Source organism: Fulmarus glacialis, unplaced genomic scaffold, assembly GCF_000690835.1.
Source record: "Fulmarus glacialis isolate BGI_N327 unplaced genomic scaffold, ASM69083v1 scaffold16642, whole genome shotgun sequence".
Taxonomy (NCBI): Eukaryota; Metazoa; Chordata; class Aves; order Procellariiformes; family Procellariidae; genus Fulmarus; species Fulmarus glacialis.
In genome coordinates this window covers 11254-27457 of record NW_009199936.1, presented here as the reverse complement: position 1 = coordinate 27457, position 16204 = coordinate 11254, and the positions used below count along the sequence as shown (strand labels likewise).

The 16204-nt window shown below is 38.4% G+C and overlaps 1 protein-coding gene across 1 annotated transcript; it reads right to left on the bottom strand.

Moving 5' to 3' along the window:
* Nucleotides 1-435: 435 nt before the first annotated feature.
* LOC104071777 (dymeclin-like) lies at nt 436-15676 on the bottom strand. The gene is made up of 5 exons (XM_009573421.1): nt 15537-15676; nt 4538-4590; nt 3239-3332; nt 1761-1894; nt 436-575 (listed from the first exon to the last, which is right to left on the bottom strand). The coding sequence occupies exons 1-5, from the start codon at nt 15674-15676 to the stop codon at nt 436-438; spliced, it is 561 nt and encodes a 186-aa protein (XP_009571716.1).
* Between the last annotated feature and the right edge of the window lie 528 nt (nt 15677-16204).

Below are 16204 nucleotides of genomic sequence, written 5' to 3'. Positions count from 1 at the left end.
TACTAGACATGGTATGAACATGGATCTACCCCAGTGACAAGAATCACTTTTCATACCATGCTGCGAGGAACTCCCAGCGTCAGGAATAAAGATCCTGGGGGTTCAAGCTAACAAAACATCTCAGCTTTTCCATCCATTCTACTGTGCTACGCTTGACCACTGAAGCAAGAGATGGGCGATTTTTTAAAATCAAGTATAAACCCATAGGCAGGCTGCAATGATAGCTTATTATAAGCAGGTGTTACTTTATAATGCATCGGTTAGCTGACTTAATTCTTGGAGATTACTCATCACAGTTTAAATACATTAAACCATTTCAACATGTAGCACAATCTTTTGGCACCAGAAGTCTGATTTCCCCACAGCAACAGCAGGCGCCAAGGAGTTAAACAGATTTTAATGAACAGTTTTCACTATTCAATGAGCAAGCAGCTATTAGATATTCTCAACGCGTGTCCTTGCTGGACTGATTGTTGAGAAAAATCCACATTCAGATACTTCTGGTTGTTCTTCCACAATACACTCGCACTGTATTAGCATTCTGATACCAGTCCTTTTTGCCAGACCATTTTTGGCTTTATACAATAAACAACATGCAATTACAAACTCAACATTATCTTTACAACAAAGCAAAGGAAATCAGGGCTCCTGTCCCGGCATTATCCATCATGTGTTCTGTCAGAGCATCTTGATATGGCGCTACACAAAGATTTGTGGCAAACAGTGTTATGACCTTCTTTTTGCTGTAATCAAACTGATTTTAACACATTCACATCATTCACATTCAAAAAGAAGGACCAGACAGCAGAAAGAACAGCTAGATTACTTGAGCATCTTTTCCACTATCTTTCATCTTGTATAATACATGCTCCATTTCCTGGAGATGCATTTATTTTTTAACATTCTGCCTAAATTCTTTGACTTTTCCTGTACTCTTGTATAAACTACTGCCCACTAATTAAATTTTAGCAGTTGCCTTTTCAATGGATCAGTTGTTACCACAGTACTGTTATCTTCCCTCACTAGATTCCTAAAAATTGCATTAATTCCACTCTCTGATGCTGCTGGTTTATGAAACATATGTGAAAAGAAACACTAAATAATTGTGACATCACCATTCCTCCAGTAGTATGTGGTCAGCTTCACTCCAACTCTATTCTGTTCTTCTGAAGAGGACCGTTACCACCTTTCCAACTGTATGAAAATGACTAAGCTACATCACTTCTAAACAACTGTTTAAAAAAAATGCCAAATTAAGTTTTTAAGTAAATGGCCATTTTAAATTTAATACAAATCTTTAAAGAAAAAATAAACCAAACAACTTAAACCCTGCTCTAAAAGAGGTCTATTTTGCTATAAGAACCTGTAACATGCCAACAGCTTGCTAATAAACGGTTAATTCTAGCGGAAGACGACAGTCATTGTGTTATGAAAAGCTCTCATCACATTTTGAAGGTGTTCTCTTTCACATGTATGATACAAAGGAAGATGGTTTACACCAAATTACTTCAGAGCCCAAAGGAAGTAAGTCAGTTTTACTATTGACTACATACTTTCAGTCTCACAGGTTGTCCTAAACAGTAAACACGTTGTACGTAACCTCATTGGTACTTCATCTCTAGTTTTAAAGCAAAGTTTGGGATTCTTAGTGTAAACAAAACATAGAATCATAGAATTATTTCAGTATTTTCATCTACAAACATCAGAGCTTTTTAGTTTCTTGTGGGATATTTGTTTCACCAGCACTGGTGTATACCTACCATATGAGCCTGCTGCTTTCTCTTCATAAGTAAAATGAAGTTGCAGCTCCTCTTCTGACATTCGACTGATGAATACTTTCAGTAAACAGCAAATAATAAACAGCGCATTGTGAGCCTGCCAAATAAAGAGGTGACTAGAAAAGAAGCAGAAACAGACAAGAATCAGTAATGCTTAACCTGCAAACATGCATCAAAACCCACAAGAAAATACATGCCAGGGTAGACAAAAGGGTTGCTTCAGTTGAAGCAAGGAAAAGCCAAAGTGCTTAAGCAGGGAGTCTTCAGTTGATGGTACAGCAAACAAACTGGAAATGTATTTGAAAGAATTATTTTTTTCTTCCCCCAAGAGGATACAATCTTGTTCCTAAGTAGGTTTGTATTGTTAAAAACAACACAGTCGCCAGAAGAGTCGCTCTTCGAAGAGCTCACCAGATGGCTCAGCATACTTCTAAATGTTTCTAGATACTATGGACTCAAGCCACCCAGACATTTGAAAATTTCCAAGCTTCGATATGAAAGCTACTCTGGCTCCCTGAACCTTAACACTTTTCCCAGTCAAATAGCCTTCAGATGACCGTAGGCATTTATGGACTTCAGGAGCACAATATAGCAAGATTTTTCTACGCAACACACACAGATATTTTCCAAGCTTTCTGAACGCAAGGGGAATACAGCTTCATTATGTTTTCTTGAGTCCCAATAAGCAACTGCTGGAAAGCTCATACAACAGCATATAGTCAAGCTCTTGCTTGAAGTTATATTTTCAAGGTATTTTTGGATTAAAGCAGCAGGAGCTATCTAGGCAGGAAAAACTTCTTTCTCCAGATATAAGCAAGAAGGTTGAGGGCAGTCCTGGGAGCAAGGGGGCATTAAAAAGAAAGTCTTCCTTTTTGAAGCCCCAGATCTGATGAGAGTTGGACATTTGTCTGTGGGTGTGGGGGAACAATTACAGAAAGGTTCCTGCAAAAACTATACAGTTGCTGCACACCTAACCTCTTGGAGTTCTTTTCCACTGCTGAAAGGGGCAAGCAAAACCAATGGCAGTTGCATGATATGATTTGAAAGCAATGTCTTTATACAGAAGTTTGTGTTCAAATCCAATCCAATTTAAAAGATTTCCAAGATAAAATACTGGTTCATACATTAAGATTTAGCTAAAAAGGTCAAGTGATTTTTTAAACAGCTCTAAACCACTGGTAACCAGAAGTTAGACCATTTGTACACAAATGTGTTTATGTAACACACCAGATGAACACAAACATATCTTTTTCCCCAGCAATCTATTTATCTATTACACTTAAACCTTCTGTGTTTGGAAAAGTACTAGATACTTGTTCTGTTTCTAACAACGATTTAAAAGAATTCTAAGTTTTGGTCTGTGATTATGTTAACTAGCAAAGTAAAATACTCAAGAGCTAGCAGCAAAAGGAACATTTAAGAAGTGAAATGGCACACACAGCTTTTTTCCGGGTACTTACTTCTGGCATTCTGCTGAAATTTTTAACTCTTTGGTTCTAGAAAGAAAGACTTTAATCAAAGACCCAAGGTTTCCTGTTCGAGGATTCTTCTCAACTAGGTGACAAAAAATAAGATATGATTATATAGCATGCGTAAATTGACATTATTTAGTTTAAACAATATACAGAATGAAACCAAATTTCTATGTCTTAAATATTTCTACATAAAGCACAGTATGTCTGTTTTTCTGTACAGCTGTTGTTCTTCTTTTAAGATTCTCCAGTACATGCCTTACTACTCCATAATTGTTCTCTCAACATACTTTTTATCCTAGATTTAAAATATCCCAAATGTGGAGCTCGTACTGCGTACTGCTTCCTTTCCAAGACTTGTCTACAGCACAATAGTCTCCTGTCAGAAAACTGGGCAGGTTTTCACAACTAGCTTTTACTTTCTTGAAACATCGTTGATCAAGTTTATATTATCCCTTCCTTTGTCCTCTGATTAATTCTTTTCCCTTATTGATCAGCTTAGAGGGCAGAGGGAAAAAGAGGCAGTAGGGATGGAGTTATTTGTTTTAAACATTTCAGTCATTTTAAGTTCTACAAAACAGTTAACGAAGGAAGTTTCTAAAAGTTTGGGATATATAAACACACTCTTTACACTTGTCCTGGTTTCGGCTGGGATAGGGTTAAATTTCTTGCCAGTGCTGTGTTTTGGATTTAGTATGAGGAGAATGTTGATAACAGACTGATGTTTTCAGTTGTTGCTAAGTGCCCTCCTAGTCCAAGGACAGCTCCCATGCCTACTGACTGAGCTGGGTACACAAGATGGGAGGGAACATAATCAGGACAGCCAGCTCAGCTGGCTAATGGGGTATTCCATACCATGTGACGTCATGCTCAGTATATGAATGGTAGGCGTGATCCAGGAAGTACCAATCGCTACTTATCGGTCAGCACGGGTGGTGAGCAATTGCATTGTGCATCACTTATTTTGTATATTTTATCATTATCATTATTATTCTCCCTTTTCTGTTTTATTAAACTGTCTTTATCTCAACTCACGAGTTTTTCTCACTCTTACCCTTCCCATTCTCTCCCCGTCCCACTGATGGGGGTGGGGGGTGGGGGAGTGAGTGAGCAGCTGTGTGGTATTTGGCTGCCTGCCAGGTTAAACCACGACAACACTACTTTAATCTTACTAGTGGAACACATACAAGTAAAGTATACTGAAGACACAGATGTGCACGTGAATGCTGTTTTTTAATTTTTCTGATCAAGCACATGGAAAAAAGTTAAGATGTCACAATTTCTCACCTAAAGACTTGCAGACTGAGATTGTGGCTTCTTCCAAGAGCTTTAAGTCAGCACTAGAAGAGGGGGAAAAGAAAATAAAAATGGTTACACAAGCAATTGGGTTCCTGTACTTGAAGCGGAAATTCATTACAAAACAGTAGTAAAATATTTCTATGAAGCACTAAATTTTACTAATCCATTAGCTGGTTTACATAGGTATCACAGAAGCACAGAATGGTTGACGTGAGAAAGGACCTCTGGAGGTCACCTTGTCCAACCTCCCCGCTCAAGCAGGGTCACCTACAGCCAGCTGCCCAGGACCAGTTGTCCAGGTGGCTTTTGAATATCTCCAAAGACAAAGACTCCACAACCTCTCTGGGCAACCCATTCCAGTGCTCGGTCATCCGAGTATCAGGACAACATGCATTTGAAGTACAGTGACTATAAAACAGGAAACTAATATTCAAAAATGAGTTGTTTGTAAAAGTGAAATGACATCACTACATCATTTGCGTTACTACCACCTTTGTGACTTCAATACTGCCATACTTAGCTTGATGCCACTGAAAATACACATGGAACAGCAGCCTACAGAAAGAACTTGATTTTTTTTACAAGAACTATCATATGAAAGAACATCTTTTTAAAAAGCATAAATTAAAGAATCCACAACCTGACATTTAACCTCAAGCTAAGCAGCACTTTCCTTTAACTAATGTTATTATATTAATGCAACAATCACATCAGATACACCAAATTTTTCATAACTTCATTAACTGCCTGCTGGTATGCCTCAATGAAAACCATCAGCTGAAAAGAACAGTAAAGCACTAAAGCAGAACCTGCCAACAACCACTAAAGTAAACAGCAGCTGCGTCAAACACATAAAAAACCATTTATATACTTCTATCACTACAAAGCTACCAGTACAAAGTAACTGATCCCCTAAAATAAAACTGAAGAATACATGGGAAGTATATTTTCCTTAACAGATAGGAATAAAAGACAAAAAATAATCAGATATTGTGTCCAATGCCACATTAAGCAATATGAAGGTGTCCCAATATTAACACCTAAAGGGCAACTTGTTCCACAGTTTCACCACCCTCATCATAAAAAATTTCTTCCTTCTATCTAGTCTAAATCTACACCCTTTTAGTTTAAAACCATTACTCCTTGTCCTATCGCTATAGGCCCTACTGCTCAGGATATCAGAGGAGATTGTACAGCCTCTATACATACACACAGACATACAGTCTGACCTACAGGAATGGCAGTCCTTCTGAAGTTCTCCAAATTAAAAGTCAGTCAAAAAAACCCAAACAGTTCAATGCTTACAGACATAACACAGTATGTAATACAGGATAAGCAATTTCAGAGCTCATGCAGCTACATCCTTGTAATTACAGGTATGAAAATCACCATCCTCAAAATAAATAGGAAAGTAGCAATCTAATGAAACCTGAAGCCTATACAAGTCAGTGGTACGGCCTCCATTCAAGCACTCTTCTCACATAAAAATATTGCAAAACTTAATACTGCCATAATTAGATTGCCAAAGTCACTGTTGCTTCCTAAGCATTGAATTTTCTGATGAGTAACCTGATTTATATAAAAACATCAGAGACTGAAGACAAAAAGGGCATGGTACCACATGCATTCTCTCTGTCCCACCTGCTCAACGCCATCTTGGCAACTACCTGCAGCTCTGCCAGTGAACTTCTAAAATGCAGTGGTGGGGTAAACAGTCCCCCCTTCTTTCTGTTTTTAAATTTAGATGGTAATCCAGTTTACAGCACAGTCCTAAGAACTGTTGCATCAACCTGAGATTAACTGTGGTGCTGTGTGGGAAGCCCCTAAACCAGCTCCACTGCTGAAAAACTATGTGGAGCCGTGCTCTTGGAAGCTGTTGAGTTTGTCTGAGCTGTGCCCAAACTCCTGAGGACTAGAAGAGGAGGTAAGGATATTGGTAGAAACAGCAGCCAAAAGAATTACTTCAAAACTTTTCAATAGGACATGCCTCAAGATAGAGATATCAAACAAATTAAGTTTTAAGATGCCTGCAAATTTTCCTGTGTATCAGACTAATTTACTGTGTAGTGAGCTGACAGCAGAGACAGCTCTTCACCTACAGCTGAATATCCCAAGACAACTTTAGATATGCAGATTGGCTTTTTTTGATATCAAATATCAGCATTCTTTCCTCCATTATAAATTGCAAGAACAAACTCACACTTTCATATACACTTTAACAACATCAGACTTAGTCTCAAAGGTGGTCTCTTGTTCCAGTGCTAAAAACATGCAGAGTAATTAAAACCAAATGGTATAAAACTAGAACACCCCGCCAGCAACTACAGACAACACAGTTTTCTAGGTCTATGTGAAACAAGGACTTTTTGCACCTTTTTTTTTAAAAAAACCCAACTTCTAAATTTGTCAAGCTGGCTGCTTGTCATCAGTATGTATTCCTTCCTAAGAGCTGACAGGCAGGGTGAATATTATATTGGACACCAACTCAGTAGAGAGTTCTTAGGTACCGAATAATCATAATCCAACACAATGTGACCCACCTCTCACTTTCCAAAGATGCTGGGGACTTCTGTAATACAGACTGAGTGTTTATAGTAATTGCTCCAGGATTTAAACCATAAATGTAGACATACAGCTTTTAATCATAGTTCATTTTTCCCCTAATTTCTAAGCAGTTAGGTTTTAAAGTATAGCATTCTTACAGGGTTTTTTTTCTTCCCTTTTAGTTATTAAAACCCACACAAAGTCCTCAAACAAATTCCGCAGAGCTGCCTGATTTCTACAAGTTGCCAGGATCAAAAACAGTGGCAAACCAAGCAAGACCTTCAGATCTTCAGCAAAGCTTTTAACACTTGACCATTCTTTTTCCTACCAAAATGAAGTTTAATACTTAAAAATTAACTACAGCCCACTCCCCTTTATTCATACAACAAGAACACAGAATTGAATTTTGCCATCCTCAAGACTAGGCAACAACATCTGCAAAATTTTAGTTCACGCAACAGAAATACTTAGCGAGAAGGAGCTACAGCAGAACACAACCCCAGCACACACACAGAGCAAAATGGTGTTCTTACACTCAACAGAAGCAATACTACTGCTACATACCCAAGGATGGATTCATGGAGAAAGTATAGTGGGGGGTACAGAAAACAGCAGCCCATTTCCATGTACCTGGGGCAAAGCATAGCAGTGGCTTTCTTTCCTTCACTTAGGCAGGAAAGAAAAGTGACAGATATGGAAAAAGCTGTCTGCATATTTTTTTGTGCTGTGAAGACAGGAGATACCATTATATTAACACTTAGGCAGAAAATGCCAGAGCCAAGATTCATAAGGCACAAAAGAAATTCTACAAACAGCTATGGTATTGACTTTGCTCTACAATCCCTGTGGAGATGACATTTGGCTAATGAATGAATATAAGAATGGAAACCTAACACTACAACATCTGTCCTTTGATTAATCCACAGAGCAGCACCGGTAGTATTCAAACTACTTTTTAGCACTAAACAAGAGCAAGCACTGATAGAGTGAAGCTCCTTCACTGGACTGATCAAAAATAAAAGTTCCAATTCTCTCTGAAAACCCTGACCCGAGGAATACGGACTGCCTTGTTGCCAAATATATGTGTATACACATGCACATATATAGATATCTATTTTAGGAGCTTGCTATTTGGGACAAAAAAAGTTTAAAATGCATTTAAATTGATCCTCTTCAACATATTATATTTAATTGTAATGAAGTACTTGAGAAAACAACCTTTCAGAAAAGAAAAGGAAAAAATCCTACACATTTCCCATTCTGCAATTTTATCTACCAAGAACTGGAAAAATAAAAATTACACTTCTTCTGAAAAGAACCTTCTGAAAGACAATATTTTCTAGAACACGTAAAAATAGAAGAGAGATTCATTAGGGATGGAGAAGTAAAATATCCCCTGGTCTATGAGGAATCGTTAGTATATTCTCAACAAGAAAAAGATTATCAGTTTCTAGCAATAAACAAGCAGCAAGGTAAGTAAACCCTTCCTGCTGCTTGATGGCACTGCTGAGCATCACTAGGAGAAACCCAGACACCCCAGTAACATCCAGTAAGCCCTGCCATGGAGGAGACACCACTTTGGGAGGTGTTCACGTGCACATGGCAACAACCATCCGCTTCAGGCCATGGATCTTTAATATAATGATCACAGTGACCTGGGTGAGTTTGTACATGTAATCACATATTTCAACTGGCACTACCTGAAGTAAACCATTTGGTTTTGGGAAAGTAGCACATATCCCAATCACATTTACCAGTTCTACAATTTTCCGAGGCATGAGCAAAAGGTATCACCTGGTGTGGGGATTCAAACGGGTTGTGAGCACTGAGGGGAACGCTAAGGATTCAAAGAAAAGTAGACTTAACCACGCAGACTTGACTGGCTCATTTAGATCCAAGCAAACGTGTGAGGTGCGGGATTGCTTCCCACACACTTCAGGAAAAAATTCCAGGCTTCAGAGGAATTCCTGGCTCATCCTGTGATCTGGTGGCCAGCATTTTCAAAGTCCTTTATAAAAGCAAGAAATTATTTTGTTTGGTTTTTTACGTAGAGAGTAGGCACACAGACTTCAGCAGAACTGTAATTAATAATAGTGAAATTTGCTTCCTGACAGCACAGACTTCTTTAAAGTCTCAACACAGCAAGCAGTAAGAATATTTTGCATACAAATTGTCACTACAAACCCATCTGTACACAGGAAGCATCTGTGTGACACTAGGTATCGCACATCAGCGATAGAAGTAAAGAGCAATCAAGGGTAATCCCCTTCTGTCGGAAAGAGGACAGCACAGCCACTACACCTACGTCACATAATAAGGACTCCGTACTAGGAAGGGGAGAGAAGAAATCAAAACTAAGTTCAAACTTGCAAGCTCAAATACTGCCCCTCTGATACTAGAGGTCACCTCTTTTTCCTGATACAGAAGCTCAATCCTTCAAACCTGTACCATCACATAAATGTCATTTGCGAATTCGATGCACACACACCCACTCAACCATACGGGAATACTAACAAAGCCAAAATTGCCCCTTTATATTTCACAAGGAAGACTGAAAATTATGAGTTATCATATGTATAGGCAAGTAAAACATAATATTGAAACAGTATGTAGACAATACAAATTCTGTTTCATCTTGCTGAAATTGCTCTTCTGTCATTTCATAATGATCTTATGTCAAGTTTTTTTCATTTTGTTGGGATTTAATCACTTTGTATTTGTAGTTACTAATCATAGTACAAGGAGTTTCTTCATCAGCGAGTTAGTTTTCTGTAAGAAAGCATCTTTTCAGTAGAGGTGGGGAAGAATGATAAATTGAGCAGTCTATTGCTCAAAAAAAATTCATAGTTTTCATTGACTGCAGATTTTTATTTCTGGCTTCATACTACCAGAAAGAGATTCTGCGGTCAGCTATTCTGGCATATATTGTAAAAAACTTACTTCCAAAAAGAAGGGGGGGGAGGGGGTAAAAAAAGAAGGAAAAAAACCTAGTGGAGTTATTTTAGAGTGGTTGAATCCAGTTGCCTTACTTTAAATTTACTAACAATCAGTCCCGTAGACTTCAGCAAAACCGTAATAAATAAAAGACAGTGAAAGTTGCTTCCTAACAGCAGTCATCTTTGAAGAACATGGTTTTATCTGCTTTTATTTTAAAGGCATCACAACATAAGAGGTTTCAAAGTGGCAATGAGTACCGTTAAAACATCTCAACATGGCAAGAGAAAGTATTCTGCATACAAACTGTAATTATAAACATACCCATACCATGACACCTACCCTTATTATGATAAGAATAAGACTCAAACCATAGCAGACAACTACCCCCTCTAAAAGAGGGGGAGGAAGAAAAAAGGAAGCAGCTTTCCTGACAGTTTTTTCCTCTAAGTAAAGCTTTTTTCTTTGCCATTGAATACAAAACAGAAGAATCAGCCCATTCAGTAAATTCATACTGTAGGAATGCTGACTTTAATGGACTAGTTGGAGGAAAGACGTCAAAGAATAAAAAGCTGCATATAATTTATTGTTCCAATTTAAAAATGTACCATATTAAGGCAACATAAAAGTTGCTCATTTTTATGTCTTTCCATTAAAGGCTCATGCACACTATTCTTGAATCAGCGACGTGTTAAAAACTCCAGGGAAGGAACAAAGCGGAACAGTAAATATTAAGCACATGATTTTCAGCAAGTTCTGTGTTAGTTAACTCCGTTTCAAGTTTTCCATCAGGAAAGAATTGTAACTAATACCACCGCTAAGGAGGAGGTTGCATTCTTGGTAGCAACTCGTAGGAGAGCCAGACAAACAAAGACCTGCCTAAACTGAGAGCTAAGACTCCAAAGTAAACCTCACAGATTTTGCTCGTAACAATAACTAAAAGAGTCATCCAGAAAAGCTGTATTTTATTTTTCCAATATCCAAACATTATTCAGATTGATAAGTCGGCCACTTGAAATGTAGGAAGTGGCAGACTTAAGAGGTTTTATATGATTTCAATTCAGCTCCCATGAGTCCATTCTGTGCAACAAATAAGGATCGGTGAAGAAAAAAAGTGAACATGCAGGAGTGTGAATTTAGACCACCAAGCACTGCCTAATGGCTGAAACCAGAAATTTCTAAGCAGACACTTCTGCAGCCCAAAGGGATTATACCTGCTTAGCATCCATGACCAGCTTTGCGGAAGAGGAGATCACAATACGGTGAAAAGCATGAGGCAAACTAAAACGAAATTGCTGGTGGCTTTTTCTTTCATTACCACGTATGCATATATCACTTACCTCCTACCACTGCTAAATTGTGTAAGGCCCCAGTGGCTTTACCTGCCAAATACCCAAGACTGGCTCTGGCTGTCACTACCACTCATGCCAGAGAAGTCACAGGCAGTGAGCAGGGATTCACCGTCAGCTCATTTCTGATTACTGATGGCTGATTCATAATCGGGGTTTGTGAATGCACAGACCAGAATTACTCCCACTTAATATTCCCCCTTAATACTTGCTTAACTATTAAGAAAATCAACATTATGAGAGGAAGAACAGCCAGCCCAGAAAAACTCCCAGCAGCCAGCTCCGCTTTGACCACATGCTTTCACATGCTTTTTTTGATGGCACAGCAGGTTTAAGCAATCCCACCTTTCCACCCAACAGCCTACTGTGCCCCAAAAATCAATCCTTCACTGTGCCAGAATTGTTTTGTGGTGCCATGTTATGAATCACTCTAGGGAATTAACTTGGCTGAAAAAAAAAAATCACTTTTTTGCTGTGTTGTTTTTCAGACACATTAATTCCCGATTAAACCCACAGCAGACCTGAATAAACACTGGAAGGGGTAGTGAAAGGGCAAGAGTATCTTGCATCAGTAATTGCTGACAAAGACACAGCAACTTCAGATTCAGCAGCACTGGTATTTTGCAAACTTCATTCCCCCCTGCAAACTACCTTGTGTTCTTCACAGAAACAGATGAAAAAGTTAACTGAACTGAAAAAATAAACCCAGTAAAGACGACATGGCTGAGTAAATGAGCAATGCTAAAGAACTATACACAGAACCACACAATAAGAGATTAACATATACAATTGGGTAAGGGTGGGGAGAGAAAGCAGAAGAGAGAGAAGATGAGAAACAGATGAATGGAGGAAGAGATCAACCAAACTGAAAGGGGAATGGGAGAAAAGCAAAACAATGACAAAGAAAGAAAAGAATACAAAGTGCCGAGAAAAGCAAAGCATAAGAAAATGAAGACAGACAGTAGAGCACGGAGAGCAGTACCATTAAAAGATCACATAGCATATCACACCTTCGTCTTCCTCAGAGTAGAAAGCCAGTAATTTACCAACTCTCAAGCCAAGGGCTTCTGATTTGGGGGATTAAAAGATTATTGTTCCTCAGAAGATCCAACTCGGTCTGGCAGCCTGAGAGACCTTCCTTTGCCAGCTGTGATCAGCAGTACCTGGACTAATTCAGAACGGCTTCTGTAAAGCAAAGCACTATTCACATATTCCTCACTAGACAGAAAGCATACAAGGAAAAGTGTTACAAACCCCACAAACTTCACTTACACACATGGACTCAAATTTCCCTTAAATATATCACAAGTACTCTGCCTTCCTTGCTGATACTGGTTCCTTCCTACAGGTAAGGTTTCATGACAACAAGGTGAACCTGTCAGGCATCTGTCACTGAAAGGAGGCAATCTACCCCAGCCCCACCACTTCCCACATGTTGCTGGTTTTTGAATGGGGTTTTTTGTTGTTGGTTGTTTGCTTTTCCTACTACCTTCTCTCTTCAGGTTCTTCTCTTCTTCTTTCCCTATAGCACTGCCGTAACAGAAGTGTGCCTGAAGCGGCGTCCAGAGAATACGACCCTCTTCTCCCTGGGGATCATATCAGTCCCATCTTTGCAAAAATTTGAGGAAGTAGGATAGATCTTTTACTCTAGAGTTACCATCAATTACCTCCACAAAAACACCACACAGCATTTATATGGCTCCCAATAACACTTGCAAACAATCACCTACTATAAACACACCAATTTTGCAACATACAATTGGAAAAAGTGTAATTTGAAAAGTGAATTCTGTCTTGACAGGTGAAAACTGGTTCCTTTCCACAACAATCAAAAACTAGACTCCTGCTCCTGTCAAAAGCATGACCTACACTCAAGCCTCATTAAAACAAAACAGAGTTAACGTATTTCACAAGCTTTCAATCTCAGAAATGAACATTGACCTCTATTGTTCTGTTCCTGCAGGCAAGGTTATCTGATTTAGACAATGGCTGAGGGTGCTGTGCAGCCGACATCATCTGACATCATTTGTCAAATGGTTCTCTCAGGTAGATGCAACTTAATGGGAAATTTCTGTTTCCTTCCAATTATTAAGCTGCACAAAAGATGCCTCTAAAAATACTTCTCTTCTAGCTGCCAGGCAAGAGCACCATCTGGTGTTCAGCTAATTAAACTTTCAACCTGCCTTTGGATCAGTTTTTTTGTTTGCTTGTTTTTTCAATTATGTTTCTTGTTTGGGGTTTTGTTGTTTGTTTGGGGTTTTGTTTTTTGCTTGTGTGTGGTTTGTTTTTTGTTTTTTTGTTTGTGTTTTTTTTTTTTTTAAGCAAACTTACTCTGCACTGGATCTGACTCCATGAAATAGGCACAAAAAAGCTGCAAAGCAAGCTACGAAAAACTCCTTTACTTGCTGGGGGAAGGAGGAGTAGAACAACTGAAAGAAATTGCTGGGGGTTTATATATAACTAATTCCCCCTAAAAAAATGGAAAACCAAATGTGGTGTTATAAGACTTCTTAGAATACTGTCCACCTTGTTAGTCATGGGTAGGCTGTAAACAATTCTTGCATCTTCAGAGATCTTAGAGAAAAAACAACTGCGCCCTCACCCACTGCCAGTTACGTACCACCCAGCTTTACAACTCACAACACTATCATCTTGCTACCCTCCGGCTATTCTCTCCACGCAGAAGACAAAATCCTTCCTCCTCATCATCACTCTTTACAAAAATAAGGCCTAGTAAATGCCTCCCAGTTGTTTATCTTAACCATTTTCCCTCCCAGTTGTCTGAACTTTCACTTACTCACAGGCACTCCAGTATGAGACACAGATTATCTACCAGATCTGCTCCTAACTGTTACGAAAATAAACGTGTCTCTGCCTTTCAGAAGCTACTGTGCACAAGACACGGCACAGAAGTCAGTCATGTAACATGTAAACTGTATCTCACTAGAAATTGTATTCCGTTCTTCATTCAATCACTAATTTATATTCAAGGTTTGGGACCTCAGGGTAGTCATAAATCTGCACTAGTTTTTCCACCTTCGGAAAAAAAAAATATCTTTGACTACCATTCATTTTGCCAGGAGCTCTGTTTTAACAAAAAAAAAAATAGAAAGATGGCAATAAAATTGGCCAGAACAGCTCTCAAAAACATTTCCAATTTATTAAAGATTAGAAGTGTTCCCAATTTTAGCAGTAACACATCGTGGCCTATTTAAAACTGTTACACAAGTGTTTAGATGTAGTCTGTTATGACCCTTTATGAAAAAGCTAGGTCCTTTGCAAGAAAATACTGCTAATAATAAAGGGAATAAATAAGACATTCAGTTGAAAGAAAAGTATCAGGTCACACTGTAAACTGTAAAAACAGTTTAAGTAATACTTAAGGTATTAAGTAATAGCAGATTGTTCTTGTAAGACTGATAATCAATACACAGGCCAATGAACTTAGCGATGGACTTGGGTTAACAGAAGTCACAAGGACTTACGTTCTGTATTTCTGGAGATGGATCCTCTCAAATACTAATTTTGTTTATATCTACACCACTTGCTAGAGTGAAAAGACATGCAAAACTTGAATTTTAGATATTTAGAAAATATTTTTATGGAGACAACATGCCAAGCTTCTTTTTAAAATGTAAAAGGGAGGCAGGGGGTAAGCCATACAGACTAAGAAACTTAACACCTTACATACAATTAAGTTATGGAAGACGTACAAACTCAACAGCTAACTTACAATTAAGTTATGGAAGATGTACAATTCACTGTAAGTTGAGAGGAAACATGCGTTGGAGTCTTTAGCAACTCCAGAAACACCAGAGGCTTTCTCAAAGAAAAAAAGAAAAAGGCACCCCAAAACAACAACAAAAAAAAGCAAAGCTCCCCCACAACAGTACAGAACCTACTTCTGAGCTTTCTCAGCTAACAGGAGAATGAACAGCAATTACAGCTATTATGAAGAAGAAAGGAACCCACAGGAATGGAACAGGTGATGGATGCAAAGAGCTTCCAAAATTAGAAACAACAGAATCCATTTTACATGGGCATTTATTCCTCTGCTACCTAAAACAGGAATAATTAACAAAACCACTCATGTGCTTTCAGACTTGTCACTTCTATAAATATATTATCAAGGTTTAGTTCTTCAACAAGCACCATCTTACCTGTTTGTTGGAGTGGTAAAGCTAAAAGACAGCAGCTGATTCCAGAACGGGTCATTCTCGGAGATGGGCTCTGCTCCTGATAATTTTTTTAAGTACTCATTTTCCGGAAGCTCGCTGATGCTGCTGCTATTTGCTCCCATTTTCTTTATTTGGCAAATCCCTTTCTAAATTTTCATTTCTTCAAGGAGAAGGGGGGAAAAAAAAAAAAAAAAAAAAAAGAGAGAAGCATTTAAAGTCTTTTGTACAAATAAGGAATATACAGATCCTAAATTAGCTATCAGCAAAGCTTTAGTTCACTACCTTGAACAATTACTGAAATGTAGAAAGCAGGCGCATAGGAAGGCATTAGAAGATTTTCTTTCAACAAACTTAGGACAATAATGTCTTCATCCAAGGAAGTTAAAAGCTACTGTGCTACTACTGCAGTCATCATCTCACTTTGATTTTCATAAATTACACTCAGCAAGAAGACAGTGTCACAATTGTATCAATATCAAGGTTGCTACCAGGGGGAAAACTGCAGGGAATTCACCATTTAAACATTGACTAATAGCTTTAAAAGTTTGTATTAAAAAAAAAGCACCTCCATCAAGATAAAAGCGCTGTGCAATGTATTACTGTGTAACCAAGTACTCACTCCTGAGCTGGCATAAGACATAATAAGGACA